The 24,652-nt window shown below is 56.8% G+C and overlaps 1 protein-coding gene across 1 annotated transcript in view; it reads left to right on the top strand.

Annotated features, from left to right (window-relative positions):
- The first annotated feature begins 308 nt into the window (after positions 1–308).
- Positions 309–24,652, top strand: part of TNN (tenascin N) — a 32,211-nt gene continuing 7,867 nt past the window's right edge. Inside the window, exons 1-14 of the mRNA XM_024551753.3 lie at positions 309–766; positions 3,018–3,392; positions 3,882–4,145; positions 7,280–7,465; positions 8,325–8,414; positions 8,981–9,244; positions 11,223–11,486; positions 12,125–12,388; positions 14,767–15,030; positions 15,674–15,937; positions 17,047–17,310; positions 20,017–20,147; positions 21,115–21,247; positions 21,683–21,834. Coding sequence (XP_024407521.3) covers positions 361–766; positions 3,018–3,392; positions 3,882–4,145; positions 7,280–7,465; positions 8,325–8,414; positions 8,981–9,244; positions 11,223–11,486; positions 12,125–12,388; positions 14,767–15,030; positions 15,674–15,937; positions 17,047–17,310; positions 20,017–20,147; positions 21,115–21,247; positions 21,683–21,834 — 3,321 coding nt within the window. The 5' untranslated portion in view covers positions 309–360. The remainder of the gene's footprint in view (positions 767–3,017; positions 3,393–3,881; positions 4,146–7,279; positions 7,466–8,324; positions 8,415–8,980; positions 9,245–11,222; positions 11,487–12,124; positions 12,389–14,766; positions 15,031–15,673; positions 15,938–17,046; positions 17,311–20,016; positions 20,148–21,114; positions 21,248–21,682; positions 21,835–24,652) is intronic.

Below are 24,652 nucleotides of genomic sequence, written 5' to 3'. Positions count from 1 at the left end.
CAGAAATTAGGGATCGGGGGATTGAAGCCTGGCCCACAGTAGGCGCTCAGTACAAGACAGTTCTCCTCGTTCCCATGAAAATGCAGGCGAGTGCAGGATGAGAAGCGCAGAGAAGGGCCTCCAGGAGTGGGAGCAGTGAGAAGTAAGCAAAGGCAGGAGGCGGGAGTGTGCCATGCTTGGGGATGGGACAAAAGACAATGTAGCTCGGTCCCCAGGAGATACAAGGTGAACTTTTCTGCTGGTTTCTCAGCTCCCTGTGGACTCTTAGAACCCATTTTGAAGTCCAGTTTCCATCTGCAAATCTCCATGGCTGCCTTTGTGTTTTTTCTGGATACAGGCCTGCTCCTCGTCTCTCCAAGGATGGCCCACCGGGGCATGTTCTGCTTCTCCCTGGGGCTCCTGTTTGGCTCCCTGCTCCTGGTGGCCTCGGCGCCAGCCACTCCCGAGCCTCATGACTGCGGTGACAAGGAGCGTCAGGTGACCGTCAGCCACACCTACAAGATCGACGTGCCCAAGTCTGCGCTGGTGCAGGTGGAAGCCGACCCTCAGCCCCTCGGGGACGATGGCACCTCGCTCCTGGCCCTGGGGGAGGCCGAGGAGCAGAACATCATCTTCAGACACAACATCCGCCTGCAGACCCCGCAGAAGGACTGCGAACTGGCGGGTGTCGTCCAGGACCTCGTGGCCCGTGTGAAGAAGCTGGAGGAGGAGATGGCGCAGGTGAAGGAGCAGTGTGACGTCCAGCGTTGCTGCCAAGCGGCTGCCGGTGAGCTCGCCACCTGTGTCTGTCCAGGAAACACTTCATGAGCACCTTCTGCTCAGTCTGGTGCCGTCCCGCCCGTCACTCCGTGTTTCCCCTGGGGGACTGTCGCTGGCCCCAGCTCCAGGGGCACGCGCAGGCCTGAGCAGGGAGGGGCCTTTCTGGGAGCCTGGACTCCTGGGTCAATGCCCCCGGATGGGAAGGCTCCGGGGTGCTGTTTTATCGGCGGATCCAATCTCTCCTTTTCGGGGAAGCAATGCAATCGAGAGGAAAGAGCTAGACAGGACTGGGGACAAGTCCTGCCCCTTTTTAGCTCTGTGACTTTAGGCAAATTTTCAAGTTTCCTGAACTGTCCAGCGAGGACAATTCTATCAACTGGTCTGGTTCTGAGACCCACAGATGATGTATTTAAGGTTCCTGGCCCATAATACAGACTCAGCAATTTTTTTTTCTTTTTTCACATTTTTTAGGGCCTTGAACGGGGTGGGGGCGCCTCAGAGGGTGAGGGCAGCTTTGCCTCCCTTGTTGGGGGCTGTGTTCCCAGCTGAGCTGAGCGAGAGGAGGCTGGGCATGAAAATCTAGCTGAGAATAAAATTAAGGAGTTTGGGGGAGTGCTGCTGGGAGGAAAGACCCTGGGCTTGGGGTTCCCCTCTCTTAGGGGCAAGAACTCCTCTTTGGCAGGGAGAAGGGCAGCTGCTTTGTCTGGGTCCCAAAGCCCAAGGCCTGCTGGGGCAGCAGGGGTCGGGGCTTCCCAGAGGGGCTGAGACCCTTCCAGGCTCCGCAGGGAAGGAGGGATTAGCAGCTCCAGGGAGACGTTGGAAGGCAGCCCCTTCCTTTACAAGTCAGGCCTCATAAAATGGATCAGAGAGGGGCATGGGAGGGAGGCATGGGGAGAATTTAAATAAGTTTGTAAATTGTTTTTTATAGAACATTCTAGCAAGTAGCCCACTGCTCAGGTCACTAAAATCTCTCCTTCCTGGGCAAGATTGCTTTGAAGGGAAGGTTGGCCATTCTTTTACTCTCTCTTAGCAGGTTTGCTGGTGGAGTGGGGAGGGGGGGTGGGGAGGGAAGGGGTCCCGTGTGGGCCCCTCCTTCCACACCCTGTCCCTGGGTACACCAGCGAGGCCTGCTCCGACTGGAACTGAGACGCCGGGTTAAGACAGGCGGAAGTGGGCTGGGGTGGAGGGGGGCAAAGGCATTAGGGAGGGTGGGGGCAGGGGCAGGGGGGAGGGGCGCAGCTGCTGCTTCTGTCCCTCTGAACGCCTGGGTCCCTGCAAAAGAAGAAAGGAAAAAGAATATTTTCAAGTACAGGTTAAATTCAACAGCATCTTGTACTAGTTCCAGGTGTGCAGCATAGCGTCTCCACAACCCTATAAATTTACAGAGTGACCCCCCATATCTCCAGCGCCCCCCCAGCCCCATACATGGTGTTCCCATATTACTGACTGTGGTTCCTGTGCTGTACTGTTCATCCCGTGACTATTTTGTAATTACCGACCTGTGCTTCTCAGTCCCTTCGCTTTTTTTTTTTTTTTTTAACATAAACTTCCCAGGCTGACCCAAGTAATACTGAGCGGCCCTTCACACACATCTCCGTGCCCTTATATGCTACACCCAGAGCTAGACTGGGGCGCCAGCAGGAATGAGTCAGCGCGGGACTGGCCCTGGGGAGTCTCCGGGGAAGAATCGTTTTCAGGAAGGAAAGCAGGTGTCCTGAGAAAGGGGGGTCACTGACTGGCCCGCCCGGCGACCGCCTCTCGCTGTCCAGGGTCAGAGAGGGGAGGCCGGCAAATCCCCTCTCCCATCCTCACCTGCTGTCGGCTGGGCTGTTCTGTAGCGTCTGCAGGTCCGCTTTCCCAGGCTTCCGTTTGGGCTCATTTCCCGAGGACATGGCGTCGCTAGGCCCAACCCCCTCCCGCCGCCCAGCCTGGAGTTCACCTGCGGGAACCAGGAGCCTGCCCCTGACTGGGTCCAGGCTGGAGCAAAGGCAGAGAATGAGCACCGTTTAGAAAGGACAGAACCGGAGGCTCCCCGTGAGCGCTTGGGGTGGGAATGGAAAGGAAGGGTGGTTACTTTTTAGGCAGGAAAGGAGGAAACAGGTCGTAGATTTCACAGGTCAGAGGCTGGTCCAGGTTGGAGGGGGCGGACCCCCTACAGTCCTCCAGAGAAAGAGCCCCGCAGGGCCTGCGCCTCGGGGTCTGCAGGGAAGGAGGCCCCACTCTGCAGCCCACAGCCCTGTCTTTCCTCTCGCTGGCAGGTGTGAGCCGCCACTGCAGCGGCCATGGGACCTTCTCACAGGATACCTGCAGCTGCCGCTGCGAGCAGGGCTGGGAGGGCGCCGACTGCGCGGAGCCCGCCTGCCCGGGCGCATGCAGTGGCCACGGGCACTGCGAGGACGGCCGCTGCCGGTGTGCCGCGCCCTACGTGGGGGCCGACTGCGCCCACCCCGCCTGCCCCAGGAACTGCAGCGGGCAGGGCGTGTGCGTGCAAGGCGTGTGCCAGTGCTACGAGGACTTCACGTCGGAGGACTGCAGCGAGCGGCGCTGCCCCGGCGACTGCAGCGGCCACGGCTTCTGCGACACGGGCGAGTGCTACTGCGAGGAGGGCTTCTCAGGCCTGGACTGCTCGCAGGGTGAGAGCCGAGCCCGCCCAGGGCTCTCCCTTTCCCTGCATGCGCGACCTCCAGGCACTGCCTGATCGTCAGTCCCCCTGGTCCTCAGAGGGGCGGGCTTCTAGCCCTGGCCAGACGCCCCAAGGGCTTGTTAAACCACAGCTGATTGCGCCCACCCCGAGTGCCTGATTCAGCAGGTCTGGGATGGGCTCCTCTTGGTGTGATCTGCCTCATGGCATTTTCAGCAAGTTCCCAAGGGACGCTGCTGCTGCTAGCTTCAGGACCAGTGGTCCTATGTGATCTAGTGGCTGTGTGTGTGTGTTAGCGGAGGGGGTCAGCATTGACTCCCAGCCGGACAACTTTTGGGGGGTCCAGAAGGGTGGCTCACACAGCTTCCCCACACCCAGTATGGTAGCATGAAGTACATAGTAGGTGCTCAGCCAGGACCCATTGGCTGTGGGTTCCGACCCTCTCCCCTCGCCTTCTCCACCCTGTTTCGGTCCTGCACAGTGGTTGCCCCCCAGAGCCTGCAGCTGCTCAAGAGCACGGAGGACTCCCTGCTGGTGGGCTGGCGGCCCTCCACCGAGGTGGACCACTACCTCCTCAGCTACCACCCGCTGGACAAGGAGCTCTCTGGGAGGCAGGTCCAGGTGCCCAAGGAGCAGCACAGCTATGACATCCTCGGCCTGCTGCCTGGGACCAAGTACATCGTCACCCTGCGCCACGTGAAGGAAGACGTTTCCAGCAGCCCCCAGCACCTGCTGGCCACCACCGGTGAGGGGCGCCAGGGGCCCCCCTTTCCCAGGAGAGGTGCCATTTAGCACGGTGTTTGCATTGGGCCCCACAAGTGCCTTTCCACTAGCCAGGCTGTTGTCCTGATTTGGGGCTGAAAAGGCAGCTACTGCAATCCCAGGGCCCGCAGAGAGGTCTCAGTTCTTGTTCCCCTCACCAATTATTGAGTCCCCCAAGCCGGTGACAGAGCCTGCTGCTTTGGAACCCCCGGGCTCTTCTCCCCCTGAGAGTAGTGAGGTCCGACTGCCCCGCACCCACACACAAGCAGCCACACGCCTGTGTCCCTGACTCCCCACTGAGCCTCTGAGGCCACAGGTGCAGGTTGGGATGAGTGAGGGCCTTCTGAAGCCACCTATTAGATTGGTCTCAGCAGGAGAGAGGGAAGAAATAGGGCAGTTGAAGAAGGTGTAATGAAAAGGTTATTTACAAAGGTGTGGGTGGGGCTTGGGTGGTGTGACACTCTAGGACTCGCATCCCTGGGGCTCTACTCCCAGGGCTGAAGGGGAGGTGGTGGGAGTTGGTGCTGAGACCCAGCAAGAGCTGTAGGAGAGGGCTGCGGGAGAGGGCTGCCCGATGAGGTGCTTTGGTAACAGGACACAGGCAGTCCTCTGTGTGCCCCTGGGAGGGAGTGAAGGAGTTCAGTCACCCCAATTCTGTCTCCTGCCATGTGACCTGGCAACCCTTACTGGTGGAACCCAACCAGAAGCCAGAGGTGAGGGAGCCTGGCTAACGCAGTTCCTAGAGGTCAGAATCCGGGATACAGAGCAGCCTGGGGGATGGATCTGGACGACAAACGGTCTCTGAGGCACCACCAAACGCTGCCAAAATGTTTGGAAGGACAAGCATCACTACTTACTCTTTAGGAATTCTTGTTTCCTCATGCAAGGTCTTAAAGCTGCTTAGCTTTTCAAGGACTTGGAGAAAGTGTATTGTTTGAGTGATTCTGATTCATTTCTTCATGCAACATATTTTATTGAGCCTCTACTATGTGCCAGGCACTGTTCTAGATGCTGATAAAAAAGAGCTTCCTCCATTCTGCACTTAACTCCTGGGGAAAGACCCAGGGAGCCCCAGACAGGTAGGCCTTCGGCAGTGTCCATGCAGAAACATCTGGCTGGCTGTCCTGTTTGGTGGTGGGGTAGGGATGGCTCAGGGTTGGAAAGAGCCCTGAGGGACTTGTCATTGGGGAGCACAATTTCTGATTGCCTTTGTTGGCTCCTCTGGAAACATCCCTGCCGTTGAACAAGTTGCTTTTACCGAGTGTTGTGGCAGGGGGAGAGGGCACGCGGAGGGGGGGGGGATGCGGCACTGTGGGCGTCTGAGTGACAGAGGGTGAGAAAGGCCAGAATGGGATGTGGGCTGGGGTGGGTGACTTGGGGAGGGTGTAAGGGAGCAAGGCTTTGCACCCTGTCAGGAAGGTGGGTGACCTCATGATGGCACCTCAGTGCCTCTTACCTAGAAAGGGTGGCCTAGAGAGAGGCGAAAGCTGCGATTGTCACATGAGGAACAGTCACTTACGTTAGTTCGGAGAGAGGTTGTTTGGTCTTTTTAGTGGTTTAGACGATGTTCCCGTGTTTGTCTGTGTTCAGACGTCATCACGAAGGTCTTATTTTTGTCCTGATCTGTCATGGCTGCAGAGCAGCCTGTCCGGTGTTGGGGTCCTGCGGAATTGTTTACGTTCAATGGGAGAACACGGCTGGGCCTCACCCTGGGGTCGCTCTCCTGGTCTCCCTTTCCGTCACCGCCTCTGCCTTCAGACAGAGCCGCGCCCAAAGCCTCCGAGGGCGGTCATCTGTTCTGAAAGGCTTAACACCCCCTCTCGGCCTCTTGTCCTAGGGACTTGTAGGACCCTGTGGCTCTCTGCCTGATCTGCCTCACGGCAAGCTCATCCTTACTTACTCTTCAGGGGGCCTCAGCCCAGGAGACACCCATCCCTGTAATACCCTTGACCCTTTTCCCGAAAGTCCTGCTTTTCCACATGTGAGCCCTGCAGGACCGTCTTCCTTACTCACTTCCGGACCTGTTTTCCCAAGGATGCCGTCTCTGCAGGGAGAGCCTGCAGGCCCTGCGGGCTGTGGGAGCCAGCAGGGTTGGGGGATGGGGGGTGCTCGGAGAGAAGGCTCTGCAAGGTCCTTCAGTCCTGACAGTGAACGGGGACTCGGCAGAGGCCAAGGGCCTGGAAGCCGCTGAGCTCCCTGCCCGATGCACAGTCCTCTTCCCTCGTCCTTGGTGAGGGGTCGCCAGCCTGGGTGGGGTTGTGACTGAGGAAGGGGGCGAGGCTGAGGGGCTGGGGCCTTGTGCCCCAGGCAGGCCCATCAGCCTGGGCTCTGGCTGTGGGAATTCAAATGCTCCCAAGACCCCAGGACTCCGAGGGAGAGTCCTCCCTCAGAGCCACGTCAGCGAGCCCTTCCCTTTGTGCTAGTCAGTAAATCTTTGGGAGGCGGGGGTGTGTGTAAAGATTTAGCCTTTAACACTTCACCATGAATAAACGTGTACAGTAACCCTCCTCCACAGGAGGGACGGACCGTTGGGCAGCCCAGGCCATCAGGTACCTGGTGGAGGTGCTGAAGTTTGGCCTAAGGGGCAGGAAGGGTACTCATAAGGACCAAGTTGAAGTTCACCCACTTTAGTGTTGCCTCGGGTTAACCCCACAGGAGCATTTGGGAGGCTGAGGAAGGAGCAAGTTGAGTGATCAGTGTTACGCTTCCAGAACCTGCAAAATGCATTTTCCGAACTTGACATGAAGGGGCCTGAGCCCCTCTTCCTGGGCTGAGTCTTGGAGGGCAGGGGCTCTGCACCCAAAGGGCGAGTGTTCAGTTCAGTTCAGATCAGCCTGAGTGCCTGCGAGGGCCGGCCTGAGCCGTGTGGTCGGGAGGGCTGCGTGGTCTGAGGGGATGGGACGGGCAGAGAAGGCTTTCCCGGAGCAGAGCCCGCCCTCTGTGGACCACGTGCAAACCAGCAGTCACCTGGGTGGTCTAGAATACCTGTGTCCCAGGGCGAGAGCCTGCTCTCAGTGCGTCATGAAGGTGAGCTGACCTGGTAGCCAGCATCCGGTACAAACCTGCTGGACCTCGGCTCCTCACCGCCTCCCCGTGCCATCCCAACCCCTGCCCTAGATCTCGCTGTGCTGGGCACCGCTTGGGTGACGGATGAGACGGAGAGCTCCCTGGACGTGGAGTGGGAGAACCTCCCAACCGAGGTGGACTATTACAAGCTGCTGTACGGCCCTGTGACAGGGCAGGAGGTGGCTGAGGTCACCGTGCCCAAGAGTAGCAACCCCAAGAGCAGATATGACATCACCGGTAAGAGCCAACACCGAGGACGTGGATGCGGGGTCAGGGGCAGCGAGGGCCGGGGATCCACATCTGACGGCTCAGGTGTGCGCAGGGGTCCTGGGGCCTGGGAGTCCCTGGAACCCTGACCCCAGAAACCCCCAGACGTGAGCCCACTCTAGAAGCACAAGGGCTCTGCTCCAGCCTCCCAGGGTGACCCCACAGTCTCAGGGCACCCGGGTAACAGAGGGAGCATCCGCCTGGGACACTAAGGCTATCATACTTTCAGCACGTGGCCTCAGAAGGGGCCCAAGCTGCCTAGTGGGGCCTCCTCTGGGGCCCGTTTCTCCGTCTGCTCCTGAGGTTCCATCCTGAATGGCCGTCTGGGGTCCCCACTGTGGTGCAGTGAAAACCAGTGTTCGCTCGCACACGCTGTCTGCCAGCAATCGTTCGAGTTGATTCTGCTGAGAAATCACAACGAAAGGCAGAGAAAAGAAAAAAAGGAAAAAATTTAGGTTAATTCTTATAATGAGAAGGAAAGAAACTTTTGAGGATAAAGGATGGTGGGGAGCAGAAAACTGTTTGGGCTGTGGAGACATTGGGAAACCAGTTCTCAGTGGCCCCACAGAGGAAACTGCGTGGGCTTCATCTCATCCACTCTGCCCGCCCCTCCACCCCCACCGCCCCACCAAAGGGCAAGCCCCTCCTCCAAGCTCCATGCCAGGAGCCCACTGGGCCTGCAGCTCTTTACCTGCCTAGATAGATTTGTAGTTAGGTGAGAAGCACAGTCCCTCTGCCCGCCCCCCAACAGAAAATCCCCAGGGAGCGCAGTGCCCCACCGAGGGGTGGGAGGCTGCACTCACATCCAGCACTGGCCATTTGTCCCCAGGTCTGCAGCCCGGGACGGAGTATAGGATCGTAGTTGTCCCCGTGAGAGGAGACCTGGAGGGCAAGCGGATCCTCCTGAACGGCAGGACAGGTAAGAGCTGCTGGGAGGCACTGGGAGCTCTTCTCTCCTCTGTGGGGACAACTCTGGGACTTGTGTGCACAGAGGCCCTGTCTTTGGTACTGAAGTCTGTTTTGGGGGGCAGGAGACCGGAAGCAAGTCTCCTAGTTGTTTTTTTTTTTTTTAAGAACCTCCAGCGGATCTTGGAGTCAAGAGAAAGGGCCATGTCTGACACCTTTCTGCTTACTTTAGTAGCTGCAGTCACTGGGTTATTTTTGAGGCGATTGTTTCCATGAACCCCGGCATCTTAGCTAAAGTCTGTCATTTCTCCCTTGCTGCCCCGTGACTGTTCCCAACGTCACACTCCGGCAGTCTGCTTTTAAACGTCAGAAGATGCTAAGGAGCCTTACGTGGGGTAGCAATATATTTTCCAGTGGTGGATTGAGACAACATAATGACAAATGTTATAAATCAGTAACATGTGACAATAAACCTGTAGTTTATTAATCAGATTATTAATGAACTAGATCTTGAAGCACTTGTGGCCTTGACCCACCAAATGGCTTCTCTGATTTTTCTTTCTCATGTGTTTTATGAAGAAATTGATAGCCCAGCCAATATGGTCACGGAGCGCGTGACCGAAGACTCGGCGGTGGTGTCCTGGGACCCCGTCCAGGCCGTCATCGATAAGTACGTGGTGCGATACACCTCCGCTGGCGGGGAGACGCGGGAGACGGCGGTGGGCAGGGAGCAGAGCAGCACGGTGCTGACGGGCCTGCGGCCGGGCGAGGCGTACAGAGTGCAGGTGTGGGCCGAGCGGGGCGGCCAGGAGAGCAAGAAGGCCGGCACCACGGCCCTGACAGGTAAGGGCGGCGGCACAGGCCGTCAGCAGGTGTCCTCGCTTGCAGGGGGGAGGAGCCAGGAGGCCGCTGCCCACCTGGGCGCAGAGCCTTTCTTTGTAAGGGTCGGGGAGGGGTAGCAAAGCAATTTCAAATTTCATAGTGATGAAATTTTTCCTTTTTAAACCTCAGACAAAAGAGACCACCAGCCTTTTTATTTGACCCAGACGGCCACACGTATTGGGGTTGGGGTCCCATACAGAGCTCCCTCAGAGTAGAGCAGCACTTCCGGATTTTCATTGTTTGGACGTGGAAACTCCAAACGTTGGCTGACAGGGACTCCGGGTGCGCATCTCCCGGTGTGCGGCGCTGCACAGGCACGTGGCCTGGGACCTGGAGCTCTCTTTCCGCCCAGGGACACGGTTTGCATCCTGAGTCATCACTCACCAAATGTGCCGAATCTGCCTTGAAGCTTTCGGAAGGGCCCCTGTAGGTCACCCCCGGTCCGCTCAGCTCTGGCAGGTGTCCTGAGACTCACGGGAAGACCGAGGACGTTCCCTCTGCGCGCACCGCCTCCAGGCCCGCCCGAGTCCAGAGAAGCCTGGTCCTGGAGAACGCTTGAGGTTGCCAGCACCTGCCAGGAATCACAGAAAAGACTTGCTGTGGGGACAGGCTCTGTTCTGACAGCCACGGGGTAGAGAAGCTCTTGGAGAAGCAGATAATGAGTTCAGAATATGTGTTCGGAAGCTTGATGGTCCAGGTTTTATAGCTGAGTGGCTTTGGGCGAGTTTCTTCACCTCTGTTCCTCAGGTTCTTACCTGTGCACTGGGCATCCGTGTGTCTGCATCCTAGGGTTCCATTCGCTAATGCATGTCAGTGTCCCACACATTGTGAGTGCTCCACAGGGTGGCCGTGTCCTTTCTGAGAACGTGTCTGTCCGCCCATAACCCAGGCCGCTATAACGTGACACCGTGGGGAGGGGGCTTCCACTGCAGAAAGGCATTTCTCAGTTCTGGAGGCTGGGGAGCCCCGTTCTCTGAGGGCCGGCTGGTTCGGCTGCTGGGGAGGACCCTCCTCTCGGCATGCAGATGGCCACCTTCTTCTAGCGCCTCGTGGGAGAGAGGAAGCTTGGCGCTGGAGGAGGAGGAGGAGGCTTCTGGAGCAGGAGAATAGAGATGCTAATCATGCACGCGGTGTCTTGGACTTCTGGCTCTCTGTGGGCTTACACTTTGAGGAGAACGTGGTATCTCATACCTCCAGTGACATACGTGATAACAAAGAGCCCATGTTTGAGGGTTTGCTGGGCGATGTCTGTTTACTGTTTGCCATGACCTGGGCGGGAGGCACTGAGAGCTCCCTCTTCGTTGAGACGAGCAGACCCAGACTGCAATCATGCAGGCTGTGCGGAGCTAGGAGCCGCAGTGCTGCAGCCCGGGGTTCCGACACGGCCACCACGCGCCACCTGACAGGTGCTGCAAAGGGGGGTTACGCTGATCAGCCCAGACCTCAAACACCATCAGCTAAAAAGCCCCCAGGTTTTGTGGCCACAGACATAAATGGGGAGAACTGGCAGCTCCTCTTCCCAGGATAATTTTCTTCCCAAAGAAAATATTACAGCAAATGCAGAGATTTATTGAAGTAGAACTGCTTTCACATAGGCATGAGGATTTGGAAACTGAAAGAGTGTTTTCCGTAAATCCAGAGGAAAGGAGAAATTTGTGTATGAAGACCAATCGTTTGTATCCAAAGGCAACTCATGGGGAAAGTGCATGAGGCTGAGACTCTATGGCAGCTTTGTCTGCACTCCCTACTTCTGATGAAGTGCAGCTGGCTCCTCCCTGGAACTTCTGACCACTCGTTTAATTAAGCCCTTAAGTTATCTCAATCATTGGCATATAGCGGGCTGTGAAGTTTCCTGAGGTCATTATTTTGGTTGCGTGTATACTGGCCTTTCATGAACTAGAGAGTTGGTAACTGCTACCCTCTTTCATTTCTCTTAAAGAAATCGACAGTCCCCAAAACCTGGTGAACGACCGGGTGACAGAGACCACGGCCTCCATCTCCTGGGACCCGGTGCAGGCCGCCATCGACAGGTACATGGTGCGCTACACCTCTGCTGACGGAGACGCCCGGGAGGTGCCGGTGGGGAAGGAGCAGAGCAGCACGGTGCTGACGGGCCTGCGGCCGGGTGTGGAGTACACAGTGCACGTGTGGGCTGAGCAGGGGGCCCGGGAGAGCCGGAAGGCCGACACCACGGCCGAGACAGGTAACAAGAGAAAGGCGGTGAGTTGGAGTTGAATTTTCAGTGCGTGCATTTGCGTGTTCATGGTGCCAAGCGATGGGGCCTGAGTTGAGGGACTTTGCAGAGCCAGTCTTAGCGATCGAGCAGGCCAGCGAGCCTAGTGGTTCTGTCCACAAGCTGCTCTCTTCTGGCTGTGCCCCGCTGCTCACAAAACCCTCAGCCCACTGGAAGGGAGATGTGAGGTTGTGACGTAGCCATGTTTCTAGCAGTGGAGATGTTCAGAGGGTGTGGCCATTGCAACGCTGGTGATAACACACTTAGAACAGTCTCCCGTGATACAATGATGCATGAGGTGCCCTGCACGCCATGGCAGATACGTGTTCGATTGTTCTGATGCGCCATAATGTTGCTGAGAAGGCATCGTTCCTTCCACGTTGTCAGCAGCTGGAAGCCAAGAGAGTAGGTCAAGTTTCTAATGCGTAGTCCGTTGAACTTGAGACCCAGAGGGGACTTTTCCCTCCACTTCCACTCAGGGAGAGACCTGGGTGGGGACTGTCACTGCCCTGTGCTGAGCGCCCCAGAAGATGAAGTCATGGGGATGGGCTGGTGGCCGTCTCTTCTGTGGCTTCAGAGCTTAAACTTCTCTAAACCTTTTCTTAAAGAAATCGACAGCCCCCAAAACCTGGTGACCGACCGGGTGACAGAGACCACGGCCTCTATCTCCTGGGACCCGGTGCAGGCCGCCATCGACAGGTACATGGTGCGCTACACCTCTGCTGACGGAGACGCCCGGGAGGTGCCAGTGGGGAAGGAGCAGAGCAGCACGGTGCTGACGGGCCTGCGGCCGGGCGTGGAGTACACGGTGCACGTGTGGGCCGAGCAGGGGTCCCGGGAGAGCCGGAAGGCTGACACCACGGCCCCAACAGGTAACAGAATTTGCATTGTCTGTCACTGTGAAGCCCGTGGTGTCCCTAGGGTGGCGTTCTTTCTGTGCCCTTGGCAGAAAGGGGGCTTCGTGAAGGAGCAGGTGGGCATCCCGGTGCAGTACACGATGTGCCCCTAACGTCCCTCTGGTGGCTTCTCTAGAGTGCGAAGCGCGTCCTGCAGCCTCCAGACCCCGGGCTTGGGTGACTGGCGTTACTGCACCAGGACCTGGCCCTCTGCCCACACACCTCCTTCGTTGCTAGCACGCTGTGTGCGTCCCCTCGATGGGGGCTGGGCGCGAAGGGAGCACAGGAGCTGTCGTGCTGAGGGAGCTGGACATGAGACTGGGCTCCAAAGCCATATCCCCTCCTCACCTGTTTAAACCCTTGCTGTGGAGATCGGCTTTGTTTTTGGATGAATGTTTTAGGTAAAACAAACAAACAAACAAAAAACCAACAACAAAAGTTTTATTAGCTAAAAATAAGCAAATATCTAGTCACTTTTAGTCCCCCAAATGTGTCATTTTAGTAATTACAATGCCCACAGCCCTGGACGTACTCATTTAGAACAGTAGTAGGTACTCATTCCACTGGAGGGAGAGGCGGGCTCAGCTTCCCTTGATTTCTGGTCTGGCACTTCGGGTGCCAGCCTTCCGGAGTCTCCCTGCGGTTTCCGACCTGTTTATGTTTGGCGGTCATGGGTGGTCTTGCTTGACTGCAAGTCACACTGGCTCGGGCCTGTCCTGGGGCCTGAAAAATGTTGAAGTTTTTCCTTCATGGGACACTTCTGTGGGTTCTTCAGAGACATGTCACCTGTCTCCTCCCAGGACCTCTCCCTGTAATGGTCCTGTGCAAAACGCACCTGTCCTACTCCTCTCCCTCAGCCCTCGTATCTGGGGGTGCACCCCAGTGCCTTTCTGGAGGGGTCTCTGCACCCCTCCCGGTGATCCCCTTGGACAGCTTCTCAAGCCCACATCTGGTCCACAGGGACGCGCAGGCATCTTTCGTTGATTCAGCCAGAAGTGCAGGTCTCTGCGATGCTGCTACCTGCCGCTGCCTCAGGGCAACTGGCCGTTTTCTTGCCTTGTAGCTATTTCAGGCACAGGTCAGATGCCTGCCCACTTGGCCCCCCAAGTCGGGTTTCTCAGCCGTGACTCTACCGATATGCCGGGAGGAGCCTTCTTTCTTGCTGGGGTCTTCTGTGTGCTGTAGGATGTTTCACAGCATCCCTGGCTCTACCTGTTAGGAGTCTGCAGCTGCCCCATCCCACATGGAATGGGGCCAAGCAGAAATGTGTCCAGATACTGCTGTGGCCCCTGGTGGAGACCCCTGCTCTGGGGTGCAGTCAGCACACCCTGTGACTGGGCCACTGCAACTGCTCACTCACCCAAGGCTCGGGCCTTGCCCGGGGCCCCCCAGAGACGCTCCAGAGAAACCCTCTTTGCAAGTCACACCTCTCTGGCCTGTTCCCTGTCACAGCCTGGATGTGGCTGCTCAGCCCAGAGCCACACAACTATTGGTCCTGCGTTTGCTGTGGGCTCTCAGGTTGGAATAGAGATAGTAATTTTAGAGGGGTCGTGGACTAAACCAAGAGAAGCATAGCCCCACCTTGACATGCCACGCACACGTGTGACGGGCCTGGGGGCAAAGGCTCTAGGGGAGCGGCTTTTGCAGTGAACTACTCAGAACAAAGAAGTGCCTTCATCGTGATGATGGTGATGGTGATGAAGATTGGTGAGTGCAGCTTTGAACACCTTCTCTCTGTGCGGCGTGAAGGAGCATAACCTCTTACTTGCCTTCATAAGACATCAGTGAACTGCTGTCAACCATAGCTATGGTCACTGGGCTCCCAGTCCGTGCTGGGACCCGCCCTGGATTACACTCTGAATTCTGGGGTGTGCGCTCTGTCATTTGGGGGTAAAGACTGTCCCACTTGGTCTTCAAGGCCCTTTTCCACATGACGTGTTTGGTCTTGGTTGTCAGTCACCCGAAGAGTTCTGTACGATGACCGGTCACTGCCTCATTTTACACATGCAGCCAGGGCACCTGCTCAAGGTCACAAAACAAGTTAGTCATCAGATGCGTGCGTGGAGTACGGCATTCAAGGGCACTCCGCCTGAGGCTCCCGGCGAAGGTGCCAAGGCAGCTGAGTTGTCCAGGGCCACAGGTTTTCTGACAGTGGCCCAGGTGCTCATCCCACTGTCCCGTGCCGCCTCCTTGAGGATCCAAGAGCCTGGCTGTGGGGAGAAGGCCTGTGTCTGTGACACAGCTGAAAACTGGCACATGGAACAGGGACACCCCAGGGACAGGGAACTGTCCCCCCCACATGACATGACCCCTAGTCTGTCAGTAGTGTTCACTGATCATCATTTTGCTCTCAGACATTGACAGCCCCCAAAACCTGGTGAACGACCGGGTGACAGAGACCACGGCCTCCATCTCCTGGGACCCGGTGCAGGCCGCCATCGACAGGTACATCGTGCGCTACACCTCTGCTGATGGAGACGCCCGGGAGGTGCCGGTGGGGAAGGAGCAGAGCAGCACGGTGCTGACGGGTCTGCGGCCGGGTGTGGAGTACACAGTGCATGTGTGGGCTGAGCAGGGGGCCCGGGAGAGCCGGAAGGCCGACACCACGGCCGAGACAGGTACCAAGAGAAGGGGGTGAGTTGGAGTTGAATTTTCAGTGCGTGCATTTGCATGTTCATGGTGCCAAGCGATGGGGCCTAAGTTGAGGGACTTTGCAGAGCCAGTCTTAGCGATCGAGCAGGCCAGCGAGCCTAGTGGTTCTGTCCACGAGCTGCTCTCTGCTGGCCGAGCCCAGCTGCTCACAAATCCCTCAGCCCACTGGAAGGGAGACGTGAGGTTGTGACGTAGCCGTGTTCCTGGCAGACTCAGTGGAGACGTTCAGAGGGTGTGGCCATTGCAGCGCTGGTGATAACACACTTAGAACAGTCTCCCGTGATACAATGATGCATGAGGTGCCCTGCACGCCATGGCAGATACGTGTTCGATTGTTCTGATGCGCCATAATGTTGCTGAGAAGGCATCGTTCCTTCCACGTTGTCAGCAGCTGGAAGCCAAGAGAGTGGGTCAAGTTTCTAATGCGTAGTCCGTTGAACTTGAGACCCAGAGGGGACTTTTCCCTCCACTTCCACTCAGGGAGAGACCTGGGCGGGGACTGTCATTGCCCTGTGCTGAGCGCCCCAGAAGATGAAGTCATGGGGATGGGCTGGTGGCCGTCTCTTCTGTGGCTTCAGAGCTTAAACCTCTCTAAACCTTTTCTTAAAGAAATCGACAGCCCCCAAAACCTGGTGACCGACCGGGTGACAGAGACCACAGCCTCCATCTCCTGGGACCCGGTGCAGGCCGCCATCGACAGGTACATGGTGCGCTACACCTCTGCTGATGGAGACGCCCGGGAGGTGCCAGTGGGGAAGGAGCAGAGCAGCACGGTGCTGACGGGCCTGCGGCCAGGTGTGGAGTACACAGTGCACGTGTGGGCTGAGCAGGGGGCCCGGGAGAGCCGGAAGGCCGACACCACGGCCGAGACAGGTAACGGAGCATTGTTCTTGGGAGTGTAAGGCCTGCCACGCTAAGTGTGCGGCTGGTCAGGTTTTGTTTTCCTGCGCTGACACAGGGAGAACCCATGGTTTGTGCGAGGGCAGGTGGCGTCCCTTTGTCATAGGATGTGCACATCGTCCCCCCAACTGTAGCTGGTTTCGTACCGTCCAGGCCCCCCCAGCAGCCCCTGAGTGACAACGTTGCCACGATGGTCACGTCGAGCCCCCTGAATGTTGGGTTGTGGGCAGTGCCGAGGGTCTGCCATTGAATTTGTGAGTGGGACAGAAGAGGGAGATCAAATGCTGTTAATATTAGCATGTTGAAAATTTAACTTCAGAAAAGTAGACTGTACCTCTGGCGGAGCGAGTGGATGCCTGTGGCTTGCCCTGCTCTCTGTGAGCGGTGCGACGATTCTGGCTTTGGGAGTAAGGATAGCTTCGATGTCGCGTTCCCATCCCGTTGGGAAGCAGACGCGTGGCCGCGTTTCTGTGTGGTGACTGAGCCAGCAGACGAGCACCCGAGGAAGTGCATCTGCGGGAGGATAAAGGACGTGGGGACAGGGTTTGGTGTTTGCCGGTTCACTGAACAGCGCACCCTCAGCGCTGGCCATTGGCCTGTCCGCTCCGCGGCAGCGAGGACCCCGAGGGTGGCCTCTGCCCCAGGGGCTCACACCTGCCACCGGCTGTTGGGATCTTCGCTCATGAGATGGGAGGTCTTCACCGATTGGTGCTGGAAACAATATTGTCAGGTGCTTGCGAGCGAAGGCCTGGCCTTTAGTTGGACCCAGCACCCTGCTGAGCGCCCTGCCGTGTGCTTAGCGGGAGCCAGACACACGCTTACTAACTGAGCAAAGACATCTGTTTTGCTAAACTCTTGCTGGAGGTAAGGGCGCAGATTTTCAGATGCTGGTCCACTGGGATGGCTCCTCAAGGAGCCAAAGTCTATGTGGGGAGAGGACATTTGTCCACGACGGAGCTAGAGCATTGGAGATGGGAAAACCACAAAACACGAGCAGCTTTTGCCCCAAGCAAGATGGCCACGGGCTTCTGCTCCCCCTTTGCCCATTGACGGTGCATATTGATCAGCATTTTTTCTTCCAGACATTGACAGCCCCCAAAACCTGGTGACTGACCAGGTGACGGAGACCACAGTCACCATCTCCTGGGACCCGGTGCAGGCCGCCATCGACAGGTACATGGTGCGCTACACCTCTGCCGACGGAGACGCCCGGGAGGTGCCGGTGGGGAAGGAGCAGAGCGGCACGGTGCTGACGGGCCTGCGGCCGGGCGTGGAGTACACGGTGCAGGTGTGGGCCGAGAGGGGGGCCCGGGAGAGCCGGAAGGCTGACACCACAGCCGAGACAGGTACTTCGAGGGACCGGAACAGGGGACCCTTCACACGGGTCAGGTGTGGGGAGGGGGCGGGGAAGACCGTTGTTTCACCTGAGGACATTCTTCAGAGGGGTTCCCCCCTTTTACTCTGGGGTCACGCGTTGATGTGACCTTTGGGATTGATGTGAAAGAGAGCAGAGGACGTGTGTCAGGCAAGGCTGCGTGACTGGTCGAGGAGGCAGTGCAGAAGGTTACCTCTCTGACCAGCCCCTGCCACCCAGTTCCACCGTTGTGCCGTTAAGGGGCATGTATGAGATCGTGGCCACTTCATTTGGAGGTTCGGATTTGCAGACAATAAAGACCCCCAGTCAAAGGTGAATAGCTAGGCACTTTATTAAGCGAGAGCAAAGAGAAAAGCAAGACTCAAGGGCATACATCACCAGACAGGAAATCACCAGCTCCCGAATGCAGATGCTAGGGAGCCCCAGAGGCAGCAGCATTTGGGGTTCCTGTGGGAAGAGATCTGAGGGAAGCGTCCTTCCCTCGGGTGGGATTCCGAAGTCTCACTTCGGGGGCTACGATTAAATATGCTTTAGACAAACGTGGCCACACACCAAGGGCCTCGTGAGATTTTGACTGACTAACCGTTCTCTCTGGGAGCAGGGCCAGTTCTCCCTGGGTTACAGCACTATATTTTGCTTTTCCCATGAAGTTCACAGCTCAGGCATAAACAGGGAGGGTTCTCAAAGTCCCTTTAATCCTTCACATGTCAGCCCCAGGCCGGCGGACAGCGGGGTCAGGAGCCCCGATCCCACCCTCTTCCAGGCTGGGGCCACAGTGCGGCATCTCCTCTCCGCAGGGTCCCCTCCAGGTGGTGAGCAAGGGGCCTGGGCACCTGATTGTAGGTGCTTGACGGGGCCTCTGGTCCCGCTGAGCATCATGGCGATTGGCCCTGGGGGTCCTGAGAAGAGCCTGGTGCCCTGAGGTCTGCGGGCCTCCTTAGCCAGTCTGGGCAAGACCTGGCCGTCCCCTCTGTGGCCAGAGCAGCGCTCGGGACCCTGGAGTTACAGGAGACTTGAATTTTTGAATTATTTTTATGAGTTACAATAGGCATTTTTAACCAAAAAAGCGATACATGCTTCTATAAAATTTTCAAACAAGGGGTATGTGGAAAGAAAACCCTTTTCCACGGCCCAGGCTCCCTAACAACAGCACTGTTCCCCAGGGGTGGCCAGTACCTTCTCCCTCCCCCCTCCCCCTTCTTCCTTTCCCCTCTCTCCCTCCCTCCTCTGCCCCCTCTGCCTCCCTTCCTCCCCTGTCTCTTCCTCCCTCTCTTCCTTTTCTTCTCTTTTGCTTCACTCTTTCTTAAAGGCAACGACATTACCATGTTTCTAGTGCATAGAACCTCTACAGCCCCTAACCCCGGATGGGTGGGCAGTCAGGGAGGTGGCAGAAGCCAGCGTAAGATATTTAAATCGTCCAGGTTTGGCTTTGATTTTGCAAGTGGAAATTCAGTTTTTCCGTGTGATGGCTACACTAAAATCCATACCAGATGTTCCGCTTTAGAATGTCAAACCAAGCTGACATCACAGAAACTCAAAATTTGTCAAAACATCCTAACTCAAAACAACAGCTGCCTGATTTCTATTCAACTACAGCAATTCAGTTCTCAGCTGAAAAGCTACTGGGTATAAAATAGCCTGGAGACACCTTTTTTTGGGAACGTCGAAATTAAAGCCAGTCTATAATGACTTTTCAAAATGGAAATTTCCATTCATATCTTATTTGGTTGGAAAAAAATAGCCTCTGACCAATTACTATGGTGTTGACCGCGAGTTTGCTGAGCTTTAGTTTTCTGGTCCACCGTACACGCAACCCTGTGTCCCCGCATGTCCCCACTCCATGTCCCCACTGGAGTTTGCGTGGGAAAGTGCATGGGACCTGGGGGAGAGCTCTGCTTGTTTCTACCTCGGCTTTTCCTTTCCTTCTGCTTCATTCTTTCCCTTCCTTCCAGTTCCCTCCCCTCCCCTCCCCTCCCTTCCCCTCCCCTCCCCTCCCCTCCCCTCCTTCCTAATCTTTCTCTTATCCTTTATACAAACACCCCTGCCCCAGCTTCTCTCTGCACAGAGCACGCATCTAAGGGCACATAGTTAGATATATAAGGAGTAGAACTTCATATTTCTATGCCAACTTAATGTCCATTCTAAGCCCTACTCTGCTTGTTGGATATAAATCTCAGTAAATTAGGGCCATGCTCCTTCCCCTGGATTGAATGTAAAGCCTTGGGTGGTTTCCAAATATCAGGCCTGGGGGCCCATCCAGCCCTTGGACCATCTTTCCCAGCAGCTATTTGCCGAGGCGCCCTGGCTTCCACGTGCAGTGCCCTTCCGGATCTGCCCTCTCCTGTCTCCACACCACTGTGGGAGCCCTGCTGTCCCTGAACCTGTCCCTAGTCTAGCTTGCTCCTACCCACTGGCCTCTGGGAGTCTCCTGGGCAGGTGGGAGCCCAGGCTCACTCCATCTGGGGGGAACTCCGCCCAAGCATCTGTTCCTTCGTCCTTGTCCTCAGTGGATCTGTGCTTGTCGATGCAAAGGTCAGAAAGGGAGCAAGGGAGAACAGAGCCTGCCACCTGCTCGAAGGGAGGAAAAGAAATGGGCAGGAACTGTAAGTTAACACTTCAGAAGTTACCCTGCCCCCGTTACCTGAGTAACAACCATCACCTGACTTTCGCTACACAGACATTGACCCTCCCCGAAACCTTCGTCCATCTGCCATGACACAGCCTGCGGGGGGATTGACCTGGATGGCCCCCTCTGCCCAGATCGATGGCTACATTCTGACCTACCAGTTCCCGGATGGCACCGCTAAGGTACTGGGCTCTCCTGGCTCTTCTCTCGGTGCCCCTGCCTGGCCCCAGGTAGAACCACTGCCTCGGGTCAGCCGCCATGACTGCCGGTCCCACGACAGCCAGCTGATAATGGAGTGGATCCTCACTGATCACCTGCTGTGTGCAAGGGACTGTGCTGAGCACAGTCACCTGTGGCCGCCGGGTCTCACTTTACAGGGCTAGCCTGTGCCTGCTCCCACTGACCACTGCGTACCTGCTGTCCACACCTCGGCCCGTGTTGTTTGTTTCTCGTGCCCCATAAATCTCAGCTCCGTGAGGACGGGGACTTTTCGTCTCTTTGGCTGAGTGCCTACCAGGTAGGCGCTCAGTAAAGATTTATTGAATGAATCCATTAACCCTTATTTCAGAGATGACACCTCCCACCTGGGATCTGAAGGCCAGTACATTTTCAAAATTAGTCCCAATGGAAAATGATTATCTTTTCTCCTTGGGAAAAAAGAAAGGAGGAAGGAAGGGAAAAAGGAGAGACGCATTGATTTAGCCATTAGCGCAGCGACTGCCTAGGACTGCTAGAGGAAGTCAGGCAGGTTCAGAAGGGAGGCGACTGAAAAACCAGCCCCCCTCCCAGCAGTGGGCCGGTTTCACTTCCCTCTTCACTTCTCAGCCTGGCGTGGACGCCCTGGCGTGGAGCCCCCAGCGTGGGCCTGGGGACCAGAGGTCTGAGAGACCTGCCGGTGTTCCCCAGGCTGCTGCGTCTCACTGGCTCCCAGCGTGTGCGCCCAGCGTGTGCACCCAGCCCATGGGCCTGGTGGTGCTGAACCTGGAGAAGCAACTGGGACACACTGGAGTCCTGGGCTGCCTCTGAGCCCTCAGAGGCAGACACTGTGCTGTCCGAGAGCTTCTGGCATTGGCACCGGGGATGTTCCTGACGCCCGGGTGCTGAGCCTGATAAACTGAACGTGTGCCTCCCGTCTCCTTTGTTTGGTAGGAGGTGCGGCTGGGACCCGGAGACCTGAGGTTTGAGCTGCAAGGCCTTGAGCAGGGCGCCGCCTACCCTGTCTCCTTGGTTGCCTTTAAGGGTGATCGCCGGAGCACGAGTGTATCCACCACCCTGTCCACAGGTACCGTGGGCTCCTGCACTTGGAACGAGAATGTCATAGGGGACGAGCCTCCGAGAGGCCAGGGGCCGTGCCCACGCAGGAGCGGGCAGCTGCCGCGCTATGGACTTCTCTAGGATGGGGAAATGGGAACGGGGTGTGGGTTCAGGAGGAATCCATCCCCTGGTGAGAGACTAGAGAGGGGAGTGAAAGGGAGGGTTATTTTGTGGGGTGGTTGGGCTGGGGGAGGAAGTGATGTGAACTTGACCTTATTTCTAGTGTGATTGGACAGTCTGATGAGAGCAGTGAGTGGGAGAAATAAGATGTGAGTGAAGAGCCAGAAGGTGCAAAGTGGTGGGAGGTCATGGGTCATTCCTGAACAAAACACATTAACTTAAAACAGGGGACTAGCCCCACTGCCCTTCTCCTCACACCGCCGCCCCTCTGCTTGGCTCCTAGTTGGTGCCCGCTTCCCACACCCTGCAGACTGCAGTCAAGTTCAACAGAACAGCAATGTCGCCAGCGGCCTGTACACCATCTACCTGCATGGCGACGCCAGCCGGCCCCTGCAGGTGTACTGTGACATGGACACGGATGGCGGTGGCTGGACTGTGAGTCATGGGGGCCCTGGGCAGTGGCCCTTTCTCAGCCCAGGCCGCTCTCGTTCTTCTTACCCATCGCGGGGAGCTGCGGTGGCCCCCGGCACACACAGGGCCCAAAGCCCCTCATGCCCAGGACAGAGCAGACTAAGGCCGACGGCTACAAGGCTCAGGGGCTGGTCCCCGTCTCAAAATGCCGTGCGTGCGTGTGTGTGTGTGTGTGTGTCTGTGTGTGTGTGTGTTACCCACTCTCCCTCTCTTCACAGTGCTCTCCTCAACACGCCCCTCACCAAGTAGGACCCTCACGGAAAACGTGGCCCATGCAACAGCTTTAGAGCAGGGGTGTCAAACTCATTTTCACCAGGGGCCACATCAGCCTCGCAGTTGCCTTCAAAGGGCTGAATGTAGAGCTCCTTGCCCCTAGTTAAGGACTAGTTACATTTACACAGCCCTAAAGTCCCATTCAGCCGCCGCAGGGGCTTGCCTTCTACAGCCTGCCCCTGCAGCTCACGCGGAAACAGTGAAATCGCCCTGCGTTCCGACTAACACCAGGCCCCACGCCGCCCAGGTCGTGCGTGCTGACTCAGAGTCCCGGGGCGATATGTGGCCAGAGAGTCTGCCGTGCTCCCCTCAAAGCCGGCACACCCGGGAAACACGTGGGAGCCGAATCTTTGACTGATGGTTTCCACAGTTTTGAGCTCAAGACTCTTTGGCCACTGAAAGATGACCTTAGTACATTTGTCTTTCCATTTGGGCTTCTAAAGTCCTTTGACGGAAATCCTTCACCACCCCAGGCGCCCCATTTGATAACTGGCCTGAAGGACTTTTCCCGAGGTACCTGAGGCCGAGTGTGGGGGCCTGGGATGAAGACCACCAGAGACCACTTAAGTGTCTCAGGTGTTTCCATCTTTGGTTTCCATCTCGTAAGGCTTGAGGACCACACTGGAGGCTCTTTCCACGGGCATTTAAATAAGACGTTCATTTTTTTTTCCCTCGATTTGGTCATTCAGGACATCGAGTAAGTTCTAGAGCCCAGGGACAGCTCGGCAGGGTAGAACTAGACAGGAAGAGATGCTTCCCCACGCCTCCCCCCGACTTACGTGCTGAGGGGCTTTTTTTTTCCCGGAAGCGTTCTTTGTAAGGTGGGACTGGGCTGGATTCTGAGTGAGTCAGTGAAGGCTTCCTGACAAAGACCTAGGACTGTTCCCTGGGCGTCAGTTCATTGCGAACCTGACGTCGTAAAATGCAAGCTAACCCTCACTGAGCTACAGTAACAACTTCCCATATCCCTCTGTGCCAGACTCTGGCCTCTGCTTCGTGATTTATGATGAGCCACGGCCTTGCCGCAGCCTCGATTTGGGAGCACGACCATGGGCCGTTCGCATCTTGGTCTAGTAGCTTAGAGAAGTGAGGCTTGTCCAGGGTGACTAACATACTCAGGGACACAGCTGGCCAGTGGAGAGCTGAGTCTCAGCTCGACAGTGACCGAACTGAAGACAATGTATCCGACTGCAGGCATGAGCTGTGAAGCGTGGCGGAGAGCAGCAGAACTGTTCTTGGGAGTTCCCCTGGCCAAGCTGAAGCATTATTAAAAAAAAAAAAAAAAAAATCAGCAGGAAAGCCCTGTGGCACTTGGATTCCTCCACTGGAGATAGGGACCAAATGCCTTTGTAATTCGTGTGCCCTGGGGGGACAGGATCGGCTTTGAGCCTGACCTTGTGACTGCTTATGTTGTTACTGGGATGTATTTTGATGTGACATGTGCAACCAGCATCAGCGCCACATCCACCCTGGGCTTCCGTCGTCCTTGATACAAGGACAGTTCCAGGGAAGGGCCAGGAACAGGCTCCGTGCTAGGAAATTAACAGTTAGCCTCAGAATCTGCAGAAATGCTTTTCGGAAAAGAGACTCGGCAGAGCTGGCATTTCCCAAATGTCCCATGGGAAGATGAGGGGACTGTGTTTTATCCTGGCGTCAGCGGCTGAATCCCTAGCTGTGCGACCTTCCACATCTGTGACACGGCATCTTACACACCCGCCCTGGGGCCAGTGATTCCAGATGCTCAGTAAACGATTGTCACGCCAGCGAATCAATGAATGACGTGATGGAGGCCGAGAACGGATTGGTGCATCTCTGAAAGAGGGAAGATTGAGAGGAGGGGCAAGTCACCAGCAAGGCTGCCGCAGCCTGTCACTGTTCGCTGGTCCCTCCCGAGTCCTGCTCAGCAGCTCGTTGCCGTGATAGAGCACTGTGACAGGCACCATCTCCATGAGTGCTCCTGGCCCCTCTGAGGAGGACGAGTCCTTGCCCTGTCTGACAGCACTGAGGCTCAGCACTGATTGAAGTGACTCACCCCCACCCCCTGCTCGGCCCTCCCCACGATCCCCTAGTGCCCTGCTTCCTGGAGAGTGTTCCAGAAGGAGCTCAGCGTGGAGCTTTCAGATGGCTGTGGGCCAGCGGCCTGCTCTCTCCTCCTGCTGCCTCTTCCCAGAGGACAATGGGAAGCTTGCACTGACATTAGGAGGCTTACTGACCGAACTCAGGACAATGTGTCCGACTTCAGGCATGACCTGTGAAGCGTGGTGGAAAGGGGGGAGATTGGCAGTCGGGGACTGAACTTCTGCGTTGGACTGAACACACAGGAGTTCAGGCAGAGAGAAGGATGCAATTCCAGCCTTCAGAATTCCCGGGTCACCTCCCTGGGTAGCTGGGATGGCGTTGAGCCTGGTGCTCGGGGCCGGGATTAGCAGTATCAAGTCCAGCAGCGTGCACAGGTGTATTTAGCTTTGGGGGGCTTTGTAGGTTCCCTTCATGTAAGAGAATCCAACTC

The sequence above is a fragment of the Desmodus rotundus genome, chromosome 12 (assembly GCF_022682495.2).
Source record: "Desmodus rotundus isolate HL8 chromosome 12, HLdesRot8A.1, whole genome shotgun sequence".
NCBI lineage: Eukaryota > Metazoa > Chordata > Mammalia > Chiroptera > Phyllostomidae > Desmodus > Desmodus rotundus.
This window is presented reverse-complemented; position numbering and strand designations above follow the sequence as displayed.